Raw genomic sequence first — 19,244 nt, forward strand, 5'->3', positions numbered from 1 at the left:
AGAAATTAGTAATAGCCATATATCCATCTTCATGGCCATCGCTGAACCATCACAATGAATACTTTATTATTTGTCATGGTTTTCATGGCCATCATATACTTCCTAGACTGTTAACTTTCGCGGGGAGGGAGAAACAAAGGAAACTTATCTGCAAACAAAAGACGTACGAAAATATCATCGAACACTTTTGGTGTGAAGTTCAAGGCGTTCGAAGATTGTGTTTATCCTACTGGTCCCAAAGCAGATAAACCTCCAACTTCTTTTTATTTTACTTAGATGGACTGATAACTCCGAATTAGCAAAAATTTGCTCTCTCTGAGAATGGGCAAGGGAGCGTAAGGTTTTTGTAGCGCTTGGTCTCATTCTCTATGAATGCATGATGAAATAAGGAGTTGTCGTTTTAGTGATTGTTGTGTTTCAGGATAAGTTTCGTGTCGATTTCAATTTTGTGGAAGTGTTGATGACGGAAAAATGCTCAGTGTATTTTCATTGAGAAACGTCTGCTCCCTAAAGGGGATCAGTGGTACATCTCGTTTGATTAAGGTATCTAAGGTAAAGGCTTACATAACAATTTTATATGACTCACGAAATGGTACTTGGAGAATTCACCTGTTTTTCTGTCATGATTTATAGTTTCTCTTTCCACTAATCAGGCTATAGCCGTGAGAAATTCGTGGAATAAATGTATTAGCAGTGGTCAAAAAGTGTCCCAGCGCAAATGGTCCTCAATTAAGAACTTGGTAAGTCTTCATTAGGTCGTTAACTCGTATCATATTGTGTTACTCGTTTTTACTTACGTCTATGAACTTTTTAGTGCTTTCCTATTATTCGTCAAAATGTAACTCACGCTGGAGAAGTTGTGAACAAAGTGCCCGTAAAATCTGAGCGCATAATTGGATATTGGCTGCTTGGATGTAGTGGGATGGTCTTCACAGCAGTGGTATTAGGCAAGTAAATATTTTTCTTTCTCAATTGGTGGCCAAAGATATTCTTCATGTTGATGCTTTACATCTTGAATTTATTCAGGTGGAGTCACTAGGTTGACAGAGTCGGGCTTGTCTATGGTTACATGGAAATTGTTTGGGGAGAAGCCGCCGAGAACTCAAGAGGAGTGGGAAGCTGAATTTAAAAACTACCAGCAGTATCCGGAGTTCAAAATGTAAGCGTATTATCATTTCCATTCGGGAAGGTACTTATTTTCATTATATGTATTGGCTCATCGTTTTTTTTATTTCATCAGCAAAAATAAAGAAATAACACTTGAAGATTTCAAATGGATATGGTGGATGGAATACTTTCATCGCACTTGGGGTCGTACAATTGGAGCTGCATTTTACATTCCTGCCGCAATATTTTGGGCCAAAGGCTGGCTAAATAAAGGAATGAAGATTCGTGTTGCTGTATTTGGAACTCTATTAGCTTGCCAGGTAAAATCTATTTGATATTTAGCTCTTCTTTTCTTCTCATTTTTCTGATGAGGAATGTTTTGGAGGATGGGAGTGGGGTCATTCCACGTCAAATCACCCAGAAATTTTCAAAATGACACCCACCGATTCGGATTTTGATGAAATTTTTGTCACTAGCTACTATCACCTATCTAATGACCCATGTAAAATATTTCTTCTCTCACTCTCATAGTTTGCAAGATATGAGGAGTCAAAGTTTGAGATGTTTGCTCAGAAGTGGCGCTAGTGGGAGTCAAATTCCAGAGTGCAGGGCACAGGGTAAAAATTCATAACTCAGAAACCACATAACATATTTGAATGAAATTTTGACCCCTTGTCTATCCAAGTACATAGCTTCCATAGTAATGTCTTTTATTCCCCTTGCATTGTTATGTTGGTCAAAATGATGTCAACAGTTGTTAATTAACCGATTTTTTTAGCTCAAAAACATTACTTCATATTTTCAGAATTATCACCAAAAGGCAGAGCAGTTAACTCATCCAATTTTTTTTTTAAATTGAAGGTTAATATGTGCTCCAATATACTGTGAAATAAAAATGGTGGTGTCTTGACTGCCACTATGAGTATTTCAGGTTTTACTTTTTTTTCTGCCCCTGTGAGAGGGATTTTGGACACGTACTGTTAGATAATAAGTACAAGTGTATCCATACCTTCATGAGGATATATTTGAAATATTGGTCAGTAAATCTAAGACCAAACATGTAGTCTAGTGAATGTGGCTCTTGTTCATACAATTTGTTTTAATAGCAATACTTGGCTTGTGGCAGCTGAGGGTAAAAAAATCCAAATGGCTCAGAAATGTGAAATGATGCTTTTTTCCTGGAATTTACCCATTTTTCAAGTGTTTAGTTTATGGAAAAATTGGTATCAAAATACATTAGGCTCTTACTGTGCATTAGAGGATAAATGGAAATACTAATTTAAATAAAATTATTTAAATAATACACTTCAATGTGTTTAAGGCATCTCCTGAACATCTCTGGAGGCTCTCTTGGGCAACTAAATGCTTTACAATACCACCAATTCCATCACATGGGGATATTCCATGGCTTGTAGCAAAGAATGTCCATGATGCCATCGAGGAGAAATCATGCTTGCAAAGATTGAGAAATATTTTGCAGTTCTTGTACCGTCCTGCACAACCATCACTAAAGTAACTCAATTTTTTGACTGAAGTAAAATTTTCCTTAACAAAGCAAAATATTATTCTTTGGGTTTCATAAACAAAAGCTACATCATGCTCCAAATCATCTGACAAGATGCATAAACTGGAAATAATAAGCTGTTTAGTCAGGTGATCTAGAGTATAAATCACAACAGGGTGTACCGTACAACTATCACTTGTCCAGTGATTCCCTTGTGCCTCATCCTGGATAACATATGAGTAGCTCTCACTGAAGTCAAAGAGAACAGCTGCTTCATGGGGTCCAAGATTTTCTTTCATTTTCTTAAGGTAGTTTGCCTGTACCTTCGTAATAAATGAATGGGGCACCAGTTTTTCCACTCTTTGAATTTAAATTGATAGGTACTCATCAAATGTCACCGTGAAGTTCACCAGTTGATATCTGTCACTGGAAACCCACTGACTGTATGAAACTTCATCTCCGGGGTCACATTCTTCAAACTTTTTCTGCAGTAAGCTTTAAATTTTTCACCTGAAGGACACTGAGAGCAATGTCGCAGTATACAGTCCCTATTATTTCTAGAGCACACGAAATAACCAATTACGTCCTGGCTTGTTTCCTCTATATTACAGGCACTAAGCAGTAGGTTGACATTTTAATGAATTGCGCAAAAACACACTGAATGCGTTCCAGGACATCCTGCTACCACAAACCATTTTGGACCTAGGTTGCAGAATTTAGAAAAGCCAATTTTAATTCTGGGGAAGTCGAATTTAAAAGTGGAATACAATTCCTTCAAGTTAGCAAGTAATAATCTCTTCTGAACATGTACATTTTTGGAGATACTTATGGAATCTTTCTTTCCAGGCATCATTCTTGAGTACTTATCACTTTCATAGAAAGTCCTAACTAATTGTAATGTTTTATTTTTGCCTTCCCTTTTCTCAATTCAGGTGCAGCTAATTTTCCATTGTCTCTGAAAAGTTCTCTTGCTTGGCGGGCAGTGTACTCACTCACATGATACTCTTCCATTACTTTCTTCCTGCTCCATAAAGTTGGTACCAATGATAACAGATGTACCTTTCCTTGATGGGTGCTTGATGTGTCAACTTTTTGTTTGATTAATCCGTCAGCGTCCAAAGTTTTTTTTTTTAATTCACACATATTTCACTTTTAAAAAATATGATACATATGAACTTCACACAAAGAACACAATTCAAACTGACTGAATAATGGAGGAAACCTTCTACTAAGTATGTGCACTGAAAGGTATGCTAAAATTCACATATTAAATACATTGCCGGAGCATTGGCTCAGCACTGCACTGGGAGCCCTATGGCACCCGTGGGCGTTGACGGGTTAAGTCTATGAGCACATCTATATCATGAACTTTCTGAAGTAGTTCTTTTGGCAGTTTTGGGTCATCCTTTTGTGGAGATAATTCTTTATCAAGAAGTCTTTTAACTTTCCTTTTAAAATTACTGCATGCTGACTCTACTTTCCTTTTAGCGTAGGTTGACCTTCTGTGAGATGATATGCCATGAAATTTTAAAGGTGACTCCTCTATATCTTGCAGCATTCTGTTAAGTAGCTCAGTTGATTTTTCTTGGGATACTGTTGTTTCAAAATTCAAAATACTATCATTGCTGTCACTATCTACTGCTTCAACATCAGAAAGCTCATTTCTAAACCTGGAGTGTTTCTGTACTTCCTCCCTACATGGCTGGCATACTTTCATTCCTGGCACTAATTTCCGAAGAGTTGGGATTTTACAGGCCTTTTCTGCAAATTCAAGACTTACATTTCTCAGTGATTTTGATATTTTCTTCTTGTGGCTCTTAAAAGGATCAAGACAATATATTTGGTAGGTTTCATACTTTTTGAAATAGTATATTCTGTGATGTTCGCAGACATTGGATAGGACTTCCCCAGGTACACCACTTCTGAGAGATAACAGCTGTTTTTCAAGCATACTCGTGATCTCAATTTTGTTCAGTTGCACCACTGGTGTGTAGCTTTTTTTGAGGCAATCAGATGCAGTTACTTTTCCAATGCTGCACAGTTCAACAATTTGCTCATTTTGAAGCATAGTGGGGACACTAACCTTTTTTAATGTTGAAGTTCACAATGAGTAGCTTCGCCTAACTCATAGCACACACAATTAATGTACAGGTAAAAATACACTGATCGTACACACAGAATAAACTTGGACACCCATGGAGCATCTTTACACAAGAAGACTTGGCAGAGGACTAAAGGTGGTACCCTAGAATCTATTTTGATTTATCATGCCCTCACTGTGATACAATGTAGCACTTTATTCTTCCTTGAGGTTGCACTTAATTCTCTTATTCCTTGGGGAGATGGAATAACACTGAAAAGTGAAGCTGAATAGGTGGGATTGTATTACCTTCTCAAGTTTGTCATGTAATACAATCATATGTGAGGCAGGGGAGAAAACAGTGTGGCACATAATGTCAGCATTATCTCTCCCAGTAAAATAGAAATTTAATACTCCAGTTGCCATCAAGGAATGTGGATATTGGTGACAACCTGCTACATATCTATAAGTAATACCATTTGCTCTGCCAGCTCTTCCATCACTAAGGGTTTGGAAGACCATACTTCTTCTGTGAAAGTGAGGCTAAATTTGTTCAACTCCAGTTCAGCAGGACTCATTTAATCACTTTTTCACAGATCTTAACAAACTTGTACATTGCATGTGCTTATGATGACCACTGGTTTTTTGGATGAGTGCTTTCTAAACACGAGGAAGAACATGATGTGAAAGTGAAATTTATGCACCCATATCGAAAATCCCCATGTGATGGAATTGGTGGTACTGTAAAGCGTTTAGTTGCCCAAGAGAGCCTCCAGAGATGTTCAGGAGATGCCTTAAACACATTGAAGTGTATTATTTAAATAATTTTATTTAAATTAGTATTTCCATTTATCCTCTAATGCACAGTAAGAGCCTAATGTATTTTGATACCAATTTTTCCATAAACTAAACACTTGAAAAATGGGTAAATTCCAGGAAAAAAGCATCATTTCACATTTCTGAGCCATTTGGATTTTTTTACCCTCAGCTGCCACAAGCCAAGTATTGCTATTAAAACAAATTGTATGAACAAGAGCCACATTCACTAGACTACATGTTTGGTCTTAGATTTACTGACCAATATTTCAAATATATCCTCATGAAGGTATGGATACACTTGTACTTATTATCTAACAGTACGTGTCCAAAATCCCTCTCACAGGGGCAGAAAAAAAAGTAAAACCTGAAATACTCATAGTGGCAGTCAAGACACCACCATTTTTATTTCACAGTATATTGGAGCACATATTAACCTTCAATTTAAAAAAAAAATTGGATGAGTTAACTGCTCTGCCTTTTGGTGATAATTCTGAAAATATGAAGTAATGTTTTTGAGCTAAAAAAATCGGTTAATTAACAACTGTTGACATCATTTTGACCAACATAACAATGCAAGGGGAATAAAAGATATTACTATGGAAGCTATGTACTTGGATAGACAAGGGGTCAAAATTTCATTCAAATATGTTATGTGGTTTCTGAGTTATGAATTTTTACCCTGTGCCCTGCACTCTGGAATTTGACTCCCACTAGCGCCACTTCTGAGCAAACATCTCAAACTTTGACTCCTCATATCTTGCAAACTATGAGAGTGAGAGAAGAAATATTTTACATGGGTCATTAGATAGGTGATAGTAGCTAGTGACAAAAATTTCATCAAAATCCGAGTCGGTGGGTGCCATGCCTGGGTGAACTGACATGGAATGACCCAGTGCTTTTCTGCGATTCCAAGATGCAAGGCTGTTGGAGTTGCACATAACTTGACATTCATTGGATTTATGTGCTATATATTTGTTATTTAATCATTTTGTGCTCCGTCGATGCATATTAAAATTGGAAAACAATTGTCTAATTAACTGCTTGATAAAAAGAGTTGAAGAATATTCAACTGTTGCCAGGTGCAGACGTCCCCATTCTCGCTTTCGCTCACTCAGTGTTTTAACTCAATGGTTGGTTAGAATAGGTGAGGATCGAGCTCACCAAGACTAAGTCACAGGCGTGAGATCGTATTTAGGCTATTAGGGCCAATTCCTATTCCTGGGTCACCTTACACTTCATCTAGATATTTGGGGGAGTTCAAAGGTTTCACCTGGTATTTGAATCTGGTACCCTTCGATCAGCAGCCAAGTGATCTATCTACTAGGCTACCATGCTTCCAGCAGTTTTAAATGGACTATGTTATGTATATTATGTAAATTTTTTCGTGATAGCCCTGATAACCCAAAGTTAGGGTTAGGTTAAAATATCTGTTGTAGGGTATTCCTGTATTTAGTATAGGAGTATTTTTCACAATCTCTGCTAGGGTTTCTGAGAAAAGCTGTGGTACAATTGGAATCCTGAAATTTCTTTTTACTTAGTACTCACAATTAAATACTCAGAAATGGAACCTTCCAAATTTGGTACCGGGGGATTTTCCTCCCCTGCCTGCCTCTTGGCAGACCTTACATCCACCCACCGTGTAGATAATATTTACTGCTCCTTCAAAGTATGTGAGCTTATAGGAAGGGCTTGAATATGTATTTCCAATTGCCAGTGTTGATTAGTCATTTTGACCTTAACATTGCCTACCATTGAAAAACTGCCATTGCAATAGTTGACATCGCTTAAGCAATCCAATATTGTACTCTAGTCTCTGGTCTCCTAATCCTCTTCTTGGGAGTATTAAACTTCTAAGTCGGATAAAATCAGTTGGCTAAAACCAATCCATTGGCTTGAAGATGTGTATTAATTATAACTTTATAATTTCAAAGATATACTAGTTATTCTTTTACAATCAGCAATACTTTTTTCAAATCTAAATACCTCTAAATTTTCCAGTCCCATCCTGCCTTGTCTGCATCATTCTCCAAGATTCAAAAGTATCTCATGTCTCATCAAAGTGTCTTCAATGTCACTTATCTTTGCCTCCGACTTTCATTCATTCTTGAAGTTTACGCACTTTCATTTAATAGAGGAAGTGTTAGTTTTTTATTACTGAAGCTCTCCTAAGTTTTGAGAATAATCTCAACTACACAATTGTATTCTTAATGTTGTGAATTGCTTTTTATTACCAAATGTTTTTGTGAATGAACAGTGAAGCTGAAATATTATGTGTATTATATAGTACTCATGAATTTTGCCAGTTATCAAGAGGTATCTGTAAACAGGGTTCCTCTATCTGAAATCCTCGGTATTATGAGCTATGTTTGAGTGTATGAATCTGAGTGTTATCTATAAAGAGGAGGTAATGGCCATCAGATGGTTGGCCAATAGAGCTCAAATCGATTGAGTAAGTTGTTCCTGATCATTAAAAAACATGAACGTAAGGTAATGCAGTTTCTGTTCATCTTTGAACATAGCATTTAAAAAGCTTAAAAGTGATGTTTGCATATTTAAGTATATTAAAGCATTATAATGTTATTATAAAATTTTGGGCGAGTTTTTATGAAAGGGTGGGAAATGAGCCAAGTGGACTCATAATAAGGGATTCAGCTTGCTTAATTTTTTAAATCTCAGAATAACCTTGTATCTTTAAGGCCAGATTGCCAACACAATACATGATGGTACATATATGGAAACAAGTAAGCTCTATTTTTGGGAGTGAAAAGTAATGATTTATATGTTTGTTTGCAGGGTCTCATGGGTTGGTACATGGTGAAGTCTGGACTGGAAGATCGATTCCACAAGGAGAGTGATGTTCCTAGAGTTTCACAGTATCGTTTGGCCGCACATTTAAGTCTTGCTTTTGTCTTGTATACACTCTTTCTTTGGTCTGCTTTAGATCACTTACTCCCAGCAAAAGCAGTTGCTGCCACAGTATCTAATAGGAGGTTCAGAATGTTCGCACATGCTTGCAAGGGAATGGTCTTCTTGACTGCTATTTCAGGTAAGTCAATGCTTTTGACTTATTTTTTTTATACGTCTAACGTTGAAACCATGGTTGTGAATAAATATTAATGTGAAAGCACAAAGTTCTTCTTTTTAATTTAATTATGAATCGCTTTCACCAAGTTACGCCTCAAACAATCAATTTTATATTGGTTTGTTGGAAGTCATACTTTATCTCCCCTGTTGAAGATGAATATTTATTGGATTTTGAATTTTCAACTCAAAATCAAATTTATTTTTGTTCTACTAAAATGGTTTGCAATATTATTCTATCTATATATTATTTCTTTTTTCGTTAGTGCAAGATGTACAGTTTTTTTTTAAATAATCAGTATTTTTTTAAGTTTTTTTTGTTGAACACTGATAATTTCATTAGAGAGTGAAAAAATGAGTGGGGGATGTGGGAGGATATCCAATCGACTAACAAGGTCTTACTTTCTTCCCCATTGGCTTGGGTTTGCAAAATAAGTTCTAGTGGAGAAAGGAGTGCTGTGTGAATCTAATCCCTTCTTCAGCAGTCGCCTCTGTGTTGTTATTAATGAATAACGTTCACCTTGGGTGTAACATTAAATAAATTAAAGCCATTTAGGCTTGCGTGACCTCAATTGTCTGTGTCCTCTCGAGATTACAAATCAGCTTTGTAGAATTGGAAATGTTTAATACAAGAATGCATTCTACTTTAAACACTTTTTCTTGCTATATTCTGCTTTATATTTCTTAAATTGTCCGTTTAAGTATTTTTTGTAAATTTTAATCTTGAAGAATGACGCTAATTTCTTTTGCTCAAACTCTACATTCCAGGTGCATTTGTTGCTGGCTTAGATGCTGGTCTTGTGTATAATTCATTCCCTAAAATGGCTGATAGATGGATTCCGGAAGATATCCTGGCTTACACCCCGGCCCTCAGTAACTTTACTGAAAACCCTACTACAGTGCAGTTCGATCACAGGGTTCTGGTATGTTTTTTAAAAAATTTTTCTGATAGACATTATTGTGCAGTTGAGTCCATTATGCTATAAACTATTGGGCTATAAACAGGAAAATTTTTAGCTTATCTTTGTCCTCAAATTTTCTTAAGCTATAAGACTGGATAACTTTGATTTGAAATGGGGTTATATTAGCGAGTCAGCTTGATTAATCCTGTAATTGATAAAGTTAATTAATTACCAAATTATCAATCGGTGGTATAAGCTTTCTATCCCTAAGAAATTTTCTCTCTTGTTGCTGTCATTTGTTGGTCCACATCAGTAAAGGTAGAACTACTTCATTTTAGCCTGTTGTGTCCCTTGGTCTCTCCCTTTCACCTATGACTACATGGTACGTAAGGAAGGGATGGTGCAACTCTCCTGTGTAGTTTATGGTTTACTCTCCATTCATCCTTGCTCTCCACTATGAAACTGAGTGAAGTATAGTGCCATTCTGCTGTGATTTATAAAGGCTAGGCATAGCATCTAATCTTCTAAATTGCTATCTGGACTTCTTAGGAGCTTATTCTTTTTGGGGTTCATGAGTGGGTATAACATGGTAATTTTAAGTATACATATTTATGCAGCCTAGATTTGAGATTTTATGATTCACCATTGATATCTTTCAGGGGATCAGCACCCTCTTGATGATATCTGGCTTATGGCTTGTGTCAAGACGTAGGCATTTACCTCCTCGTGCTTATGCAGCTACCAGTGCAGTTGCAGCAATGGCGTGGATGCAGGTAAATAGACTGTGGATTGGTAACTTGATGATTTAAAGTTTTTGGCATTTTATTTGAATATTAATTAAAACAATTATAATAGAAATTTTATAGTTTTGTGAGGGTACCTTTTAGAATTGTGTAAGCATCCTTAGGGGAGGGGAGGTAGTTACAAGTTTGCATCATTTTGCTGTTAAGTCTGGTAGGGGGTTAATAGCAATGCTTTCTTCAAGTAGGAGGGATGAGTGGTCAGGTGGATCTTCAGAAAGCTTCTGGTTGCTACTACAGATTTATTTGTATCATCTACTAAATTGAAAACATCATAGGTGGTGAGTCGTGTGAAGGACGATTACAAAGAATAATGTGGTATTATTTAGTTGTAGCATGTCATTTAGGAGATTCTAAGGCCATAGAAGAGGGCAATTTATATGGAATAAATTGTTTAGTATATTTTCCCGAAGGGGAGTAAAGGGTTGAAAGATTGCTCTCAAAGAGCAAATCAGTTGATCTCGCACAGCTCCTGCATCATTAAAATGTCATGCCATGGTAGTAAAAAGTATCTAAGATCCCCCTGAGGGAAAAAATGAGCACAGGGCTACTCATAGGATATTAGGGGAAAAAGCTTTCGTTTGAGTGTTTAAACTCCAGAAGGCCATAAACCATCACTGGAGTGACTAATTTCAACTTCGTTGTTATATGTGAAAAAAGTATGTACTTATACATTACAAAATTCATAATGGCCTCTGTAGGAATCTCTACTACAATTATAATTGTTGAGTTGATTGTCCACCTTGACAATTACATGCTCCATGTCCGATCGTACTAAAGTGTCCAGCACTTTTGGAATTTAAAGCACAAATCGCAAGGATGGGAGAAGAATTATACAGATTTTTGCTTTGTGACAAGCTTATTAACATTAAGTGGAATTGTTTCTTAGTCACTACTACAAGCGATCACCTCCACACGAGGTGTCTTCTTAGCAGAAGAAATGCTGGTTGGAGCAGGGAGAGTGGATAATTCACTATCCAGGGAGAAGGGGATTTGTGGAGTATTTATGTGTCGAGATGTGGCTCCATGTCGAAATCACCGCTGGGCGCGTCATCAATACAAAGGCTTTTGGTTGCCTGAGGTTTTCGGGATGATCGGCATATTGGCATTACACGACTTGATGAATCTCAATTTTTCACATGCATGTTTGGTTTGTTTTATGTTCAACAAGAAATGTTTAAATCCTATGGTGGACAGTCAGATAGTATGCACAATAAAACCACCATGTAACTCTTCATTATTCTTATTTTAATCTTTTGATAAACTTTTTTAACTTACTAAGTGGCAGCTTCCTTATTTCCAAAGTAATCAAAACATTGTTTGCCAATATTGATGGCGAAACAAAATCTTATGGATCATTTTCCTTATTATAACCTAACCATAACCTTCAACTGTGACGAATTCAACGGGACCCGGAAATGCCTGACTTCATTTAAGGAGTTTTAGTAGCCTACATACATTGGTGATGTGTGGGTTGCGTTGCCACAGGATGAACTAAGAGTTCCTGTAGATGGAAGATGAGAGTCATAAATATTGCAGCTGCAGTGCACTCCTGTGGAGATGATTTTTTTAATGGATGTGAAGTTCTAACTATGGTAAAAATTATATTACAACAGCATATAAAGCATCTTACATGACTGATTCATTCACTGATAGATAAAAATTCCAGAATAGCTGAAAATTTGCTAAGAGATGGGAGACTAAAAATGATTTTCTAATACGAACGAAACGAGGATAATTCTGTATTACCCAACTTTCCAGCTCCTTTGGGGTGGCAGCAGGGGGTGTTAGGACACCAGCCTTTTTTTAGGACACCAAAAATTGATGCCACGACCCTCATGGAATTTGTTATGATAAATTATTGCTATACGTCGGCGGCAAATTGAAATGTTGAAAAACTTGTATTACTGGAGGATAACGATTGTAAGCTGTGCTGTTGAATTTGGCAATGCCGCATTAGTGGAGAAGGTGGTCCTATCCTTCCTACGGTACGAATTCACAGTAAAACAGGCTGCATACAATCCACATGTGAGATTGCGAATTGGCTCTGCTGCCAACACACACACACACAAGCTACAACCCATTTCAATAATATAGGTAAATCCATTACCAATATACTAGCATAATATACCATAAAAATATAGTGGGAAATAGGCAAATATAGTTATCAAAAACTGGAAGTCACTACCATTCTTATATTCATCACGTACAACTTACAATAACAGAGCTCGTTATGATGAAAACAACTATTTATTCTCTGATTTCAAGCAAGCAAGCAAGCCCATGCAAGTGACAAGGTGACTTTTCTCACTACTATTCGTTGAAATAATAGAATAACAAACTCACACATAGATTTGATATTGATAGCTTGATTGTGAAATGTCATATCTACGGTGAACACGCCACTGACAATTTTTACACTACTGTTAGACATTTATCGATAGCGTAATAGCACTTTTTACAATTCAATCACAATGGAACACTGATAACTCTTGGCCAATATTTTTCAACTTTGTCAAACTTTGTGCATTACAGCCACTGGCACTGTGATTATTAGCAGTAGATTAACGGGAGATGTCACGTTGAAAATATGTAACACTATTTTGGCACAAAAAATGTTCCTAGATATCTTCAATCAGAGAGCAAAAGTTGCATCGACTGGAAATCAACTCATAATACAAGCACAGGCAGTCCTAAATGATGAAATCTCCAGTACCACGAATAATGGATGAAGTGAATGTATATAAAAGCATAGCGGACATTATTAAACATCAAAACTGTTCAAATTACATACTTAAATGAATGATATGCCATTGATAACATAAACTTACAATTAACGTATCCCCCTTCCAATGGCTGTGGCTCAGACTCCTACAACGATGTTATTTAGGTATTATAAAATTTTTGTTTTAACTGCTCCAGTTTTATATTTTATGCCCTTAATCTGATATTAAAATTATAAATAATACAAAATATGAGGGCATCTGAGCCTCTATTGTCTGATATTTTGCTTTAAATAGAAAATAATCAGAACGTCTCACAAACAAATCTCTCACAACTGGTGGCAACTATTACAAACAATCACAACAATTGCTTCGTGTGATGTTTAGGCACGGATGACATCATCGAGGCTTCGTCGGCAGTGGCTTGGGGGGGTGAGGGAGTTTTTGGCCAGCTTTAAAATTTGTTATATGTATTTATCATTGAACATCTCGTGAAGGAAAACTCAGATTTACATGCGATTTTCTTTGTTGAATTAAGAAAATAATTTGCTGTCCACCTGTGTAATAAAAAAAATCATGCAAGTTCCCCATTATTTTGAAAAATAGAATCATTTGTGAGCTGAAAGCCCCAGTTGTTCATTGTCAGGTGGAAAAATTTTCACCTTACCCTTTTATGTTAATTTTTAATTGGTATGTATTTGGTGAAAAATTTTCTGTGATTTATAGCATAGGTTGGAAACTCCCTCATGTCCATGGGCTGCACATTGAAATTTGCTTGACAAATTGATATGTCTGCACCCAAAATTTATGGAATATTTGTATTGGTAAATGGGTAGTTAATATACCAACGTCAAGTTATTCATTCTATTAATGTGACTCCCATTACTGTGGTGATATAATTACCTGCAAATATTTGTAGAAGCCATGGGTTGCGGACCCCTGCTGCACTGCAGTATCTGGCATATATGTAAATTGAAATTGGAGAATAGAACAATGAAGGGAAGATGTTTCATTTGACATTGTTAGCAATTTCCTTGTTTGGGATTTCATTCAAACGACATATCATTTGTAATTGACTTTTTATTATTTCACAGTCATAGATGATATAATTTTAATATATGCATCATGATGATGAACTTATGTACAGGTAAACAGTTCTGATAACCATTTTTTCAGTGGTGTCACTTGATCGTAGCTGATGTGCTATGAAAATAAGAATTTTCTGCAATTAGCATCACACTGCCCTCCAACTAGAGAGGTTATTTTATTCTTTCACCCTTGGTTTGATCTAGTCAAATGCCTTCCTTTGACGATTAGTTGACATCTTAGCTCATCCAGACTGAGTTCCTTTGGCTGCCAGTGACATTATTGACAGCGAAAATTGGTAGAGGCAATTCAGTATCTGGTGTTGCTAGGCAAGTAGGTTAATTTTGCAAACATGCCTCTATTTGGATTGTTATCCGAGCTCAACTCAAAGAGATTTTTAGTTTTAGCAAATAAGCATTGTGCTTAGTATGTCATTATCTGGTGGACTAAATGAATTAACTACCAACTGAGGGATGAAGACAGTAAATGTTTCAATTAAGTTGTAGTCTGGATCATCCTTTTAATTAGTTCTATAATTAAAACTTGGCTTTCCATTTCCTTATTTCTTTGCATGAGATAAAGTAATTTTAATGAGTGAAATCATGCTTTAGTCGATGTTTTTCATTACTTGTAAAATTTGAATGGGTATAATTCGTGATACATATTATTAGATTGGGAAAGGAAGAAATGTTAATTTGATGGGATGGGTTATTTTGCTGGAAAGTCAACTAGAGGACTTGAAATGTCTGTTTTCTCAAAATGGTTTTTAGTTCTCTGTTCTTGAGGTCATTGCTATTTTTCTGACTCTTTGCCTACAATGAAGCTTACTGGCTACTTTTAATTTTGTGGAGAAGTATTTTGGGTCTCTGACTTTGAAAGTAAATGCATTAATGGGAGTGTATGTTATCTGACTGCATTTGCCGACTTACAAAGGGCGTAATCCAGTACACGCTCCCAATGCTCCCGCTTCAGACGCTACAGATTCGTGGTCCACTTTCGCTCCTATCGCTCCCAGTGCTACCCTACTGGATCACGGCTGGAGCGATTGTAGCATTTGTTAGTCGTTTGTTTTACTAGTATCGTCTGCTCGGATATTAGATCGTCTGAATTAGGGATTGTTATAGCCCCTTGTACTTTACTTAGCGTGTTAGAGAGGTCAGTAATATAAATGACAAAAAGAATATGACCATGGGGTACACCACAAGAAACCTATTTAATATTAGATCTTCATTGGATACCATGATCGGGCACCACAGCAGACCGATGCTTGTCCTGAAGATTTTACCCACTGGTTTGCAAATCCTCTAACAACAAGGTGATAAACTTAAACTATAAAGAGCAGATCATATGATACATATAAAAGAAGACCGATTAAATACCTTATTAGAGAAATTTCAATGAAACCAAAAATAAGCCTAATTAACTTAACTTACCTAAAAGCCTGCGTTTAAACGATACACGTACAAGTTAATGCCTGTTTGCGTGAATTATTTTTGTGGACCGAAACGGAACATGTACGAATGTTTGAACCTAACTAAAATAGGTTAAATTTGCCGATCATGCATTTGCACAAGTTGAGTGGTTACACGTGTAACCACTTAACGTGCAACAACGCAACCGTACGGTACATTTCGTGTTCTTTCTCGCGTTCATACATTTAGACTTGTGCGGATTTATGTAGGTGTAAAAAGGCTCTCGTCAACAACGAGCCTTAAGCATAAATGCAATGCGTGTCAACCTGACCTTAAGAAAATTACATAAGTAAAATACAACCGAACATCAATAATTGATTAAACTTCAGTTGAAGATATCATCATTTAACAGAGAATACAATCTTCATGGGGAAAGCTTGAAGAAAACCTAGGTTGGCCGCCAAAAAGCAACAAACGGAATGCTTTAACTAGAAGTTCACGTACCCTAACCTAAGAAGTCATATTCTATCTCAATTTCACGCAATATCAAGTTCAAATAACTAATAATTGATCTAAATAACAAATAAATCAATATAACTTACAAAATTAACATAATTCTTATGTAACGGACGGAATGCTTCGACCGGAAAGTTCACTCACTATAGTGAGTGAACTTTCCGGTCGAAGTATTCCGTATGTATACATGTCTTATTAATTTCGAATAGCCATTTTCTATCTCCCCTTCTCGCTAGCTCAAGCTTAAACCACTAATAATTAAATAATATTATATATAATTAATTATCACAACAAATTTTATAAGATATCTTGGTCTTGCCGCTCAATTTCTTCCCCGATCTGGCCCGTGGCGACTCTGAATTGTGAAACCATTGAGTTACAGCCATTTGCCTCACCGTAATATCCCCCGAATAGTTCTTTAACCATTTGGTTTTAGCATTTACTATCCAGGCTATCTTAGCGACTTCTTCCATCAACTCCAAATGGTCATATTATTGCCGGCCAGGTCCACAATTGTTATGAACACCATTTTCTTTTGCCTTCCTTCCCGTTCAAATTCGCGCTGAAAACCGGTTCGCTCCAGCCGCCCTACCTATTTCTTGGGAGCGTTTGTAGCGAGAGAGAAGCGAATATTGTGACGTCATGCGTGACGTACGAGAGCGCCACGGGAGCTTTTGTGGCTTCTACTGGACCACGAAAAGACTCGCTTCCAGTGCTTCGGAGCACTGGGAGCTTGTACTGGACTACGCCCAAAGACAGCAGTTTCGAAAACCAATCTGCTTTTGTTTGTAGGTCAAAGTTAAACTCAGTCCAGTTCACACTTGAACTGGAGATGAACCAGAGTAGTATTTGAAACTGTTGTCAGTTCCTAGCCTATGTCTACTAATGTGATTAGGAAATCCATAATTTCATAATATTTTTCTGAAACCTTGGCAATGAATTGTGTATAGTGTAAGAAAAAACAAAAATGATAAATATGTTCATGCATTCTTCAGAATTTTGAAAGGCATATATCTTATGCCATCAGACCTCAACATGACTATCAATTGTGATTCATGTTATGTACATAGCACATTTAAACTGTGCTTTGAGATTTGGCTCACATTCTATGATGCATAATAGAATTAGGTGAATATGTATACATCATATAACCATAACCACTCATACATTCTCTGGCTTAAGGTAATTTTTTAACTGAAAGAGTAAATAAATAATTAAGCAATCAGATTTATTTCTTGCTCTCTGAAATTATTTTATTGAGATATAAATGGGATTGATATAGATACCTAACTGGGCGAAAGTGAGCGTGACCACTAGGCCGACATCCTGTCTGAAATTATTTAGTTGTTTGCTGTCATGTTTGAGACAAAATATATTGCAGGAGTGATGAGGAAATATTAAATGGCATAAATTACTAAACAAACCTTTTGTATCTGTTAGCTATTCCTGATATACCTAGCCTCTTGTTAGAAAGAAAAGAGCTAGTGTAACCTAATTGGTGTAATCAAATACAGCTTTATTCAATCATGAAATAGAAAAGGATGCCTTGTATTTATCAAAGTGAATGCCAGACGTAATGTACGTATATTGACGGAATATTGTGGGGAATATATTCCATTTTCTTTAGTTTTAGCATCATATTCCCACCATTATCCTCTTCTTAATATCTGGTTCTTATTTGGGAAGCATTAAGCATTCATTGTAAGCAGTCAATGCAGAAAGTGTAAGGTGTTGAAGACTAGGTATTTGGTTTAAAGTATGGATTATTCTTGTGGAATATCATTTCTTAAGTTTATTGTCATGTGATTGTTGAGTTCCATTTCAAATCGATCTTAAATATAAATTTTTTTGTTGGCATAATAAATGTTAGAATCTTTAACTGTGGGGAATGAATGAAATTGCTTCTTAGTGATGAGTTGATGTATTTGGAGTGAAACTTTACCCGCAGAGGCCTGGGTAGTAAAATTGCGGTTGTGTAGTCAACTCTTGTCTTCTATTTAATGGCTGGTCATCAAAATTTTAGTTCGCATATTTGAACATCGACTAGATGGAGGTAAATGAAGTGAACATTTCTTTCTTCGATGGAAAATGAGATGCAAATGTACAAAATCTGAATTAGGACAAGAGTTACGTATCTATTAATGAAATGTGCATAAGCGTTAAACATGCCGTGATGGAAAACGGAACAAGAACATATAGATTCTATAGTGTAAGAAAAGAAACCTGTTTAATTTGTTTCCTCACCATATTTCATTTTTTGCAAATATTCAAAATTGCAAATCATGAAAATAATTGTTAGAAAGGAACCAATGTTACAGCAAAAAAACTTCTCCATTCAGCCATTTAATCTTAAGTTTTAAATAACAAAACACACAAGTTTCTATGCATTTTACTTGAGAGTTCTGATTCATTTTCTTGCCCTGGAGGAACCTTTCATTGAGGAAGTGAATCACTCACAAGAATATAAAGAACAATAAGTCAGGCAAGACCTGAAAAGAGGCCAAAGAGTGGCTGAGAAGTGGTGAGCCAATTGGCATGAGCTCATGATATCAACTTACTTGCTAAAGAATTAATGAAATTGATTTTTATCACATACAGATAAAAAAATAGGCGTCGGATTGAAAAGCTAAAAAATATGGGTCGCATAATTTTTCAAACTCTATCACAAGAAGGAATAGAAAAAATATTTGTGAAACAAACCCATTGTAATGCAAATAGGTGTGTTTAAAAAAAATTTCCATCACATTTGATTATTAAATAAAATTTATGGGCTGTGTGAGATTTTGTGCTGCTTAAAAGGATACTTTCCAATGAAAATTGGGATAATTAAGGCCAATATTTTGGCTGCCACTCTCAGTGATATGGATTCTATTATTTTGCAGGTGGCCCTCGGAATTACAACACTGTTAACGTATGTCCCAGTACCTGTGGCTGCTACCCATCAGTCTGGATCTTTAATTCTCCTGAGCCTGGCTGTGTGGCTCACTCATGAGCTCAAACTAATCAAAGCAGTTCCAAAATAGAGCTAAGACTGAATAATATTTATCTCCTGATAATAACCAAAGCATAGGCTGCTTTACACTTTCCCTTGCAAGCCTTGGATGAGATATAGTCAAATGTCCTCTTCCAGCCACTGTCTCAATACGTTCTTTGTACAAACACATTCATAAAATACATAAATATCCTATGGCGTATTTTTTAACCTTTTGGCACA

At 36.3% G+C, this 19,244-nt stretch overlaps 1 protein-coding gene across 2 annotated transcripts; it reads left to right on the forward strand.

Annotated features, from left to right (window-relative positions):
* The first annotated feature begins 156 nt into the window (after positions 1–156).
* On the forward strand, positions 157–19,215 carry LOC124155578 (cytochrome c oxidase assembly protein COX15 homolog). 2 transcript variants are annotated; one of them, XM_046529529.1, is made up of 10 exons: positions 157–340; positions 422–552; positions 654–740; positions 815–947; positions 1,027–1,159; positions 1,241–1,427; positions 8,304–8,556; positions 9,360–9,514; positions 10,153–10,266; positions 18,913–19,215. In XM_046529529.1, the coding sequence occupies exons 2-10, from the start codon at positions 472–474 to the stop codon at positions 19,051–19,053; spliced, it is 1,284 nt and encodes a 427-aa protein (XP_046385485.1). In that variant the 5' UTR covers positions 157–340; positions 422–471; the 3' UTR covers positions 19,054–19,215. The 2 variants fall into 2 exon arrangements, with proteins under 2 accessions (XP_046385485.1, XP_046385486.1); XM_046529530.1 differs by having other exon boundaries at positions 157–335.
* Positions 19,216–19,244: the final 29 nt, after the last annotated feature.

This window comes from Ischnura elegans, chromosome 3 (genome assembly GCF_921293095.1).
Source record: "Ischnura elegans chromosome 3, ioIscEleg1.1, whole genome shotgun sequence".
NCBI lineage: Eukaryota > Metazoa > Arthropoda > Insecta > Odonata > Coenagrionidae > Ischnura > Ischnura elegans.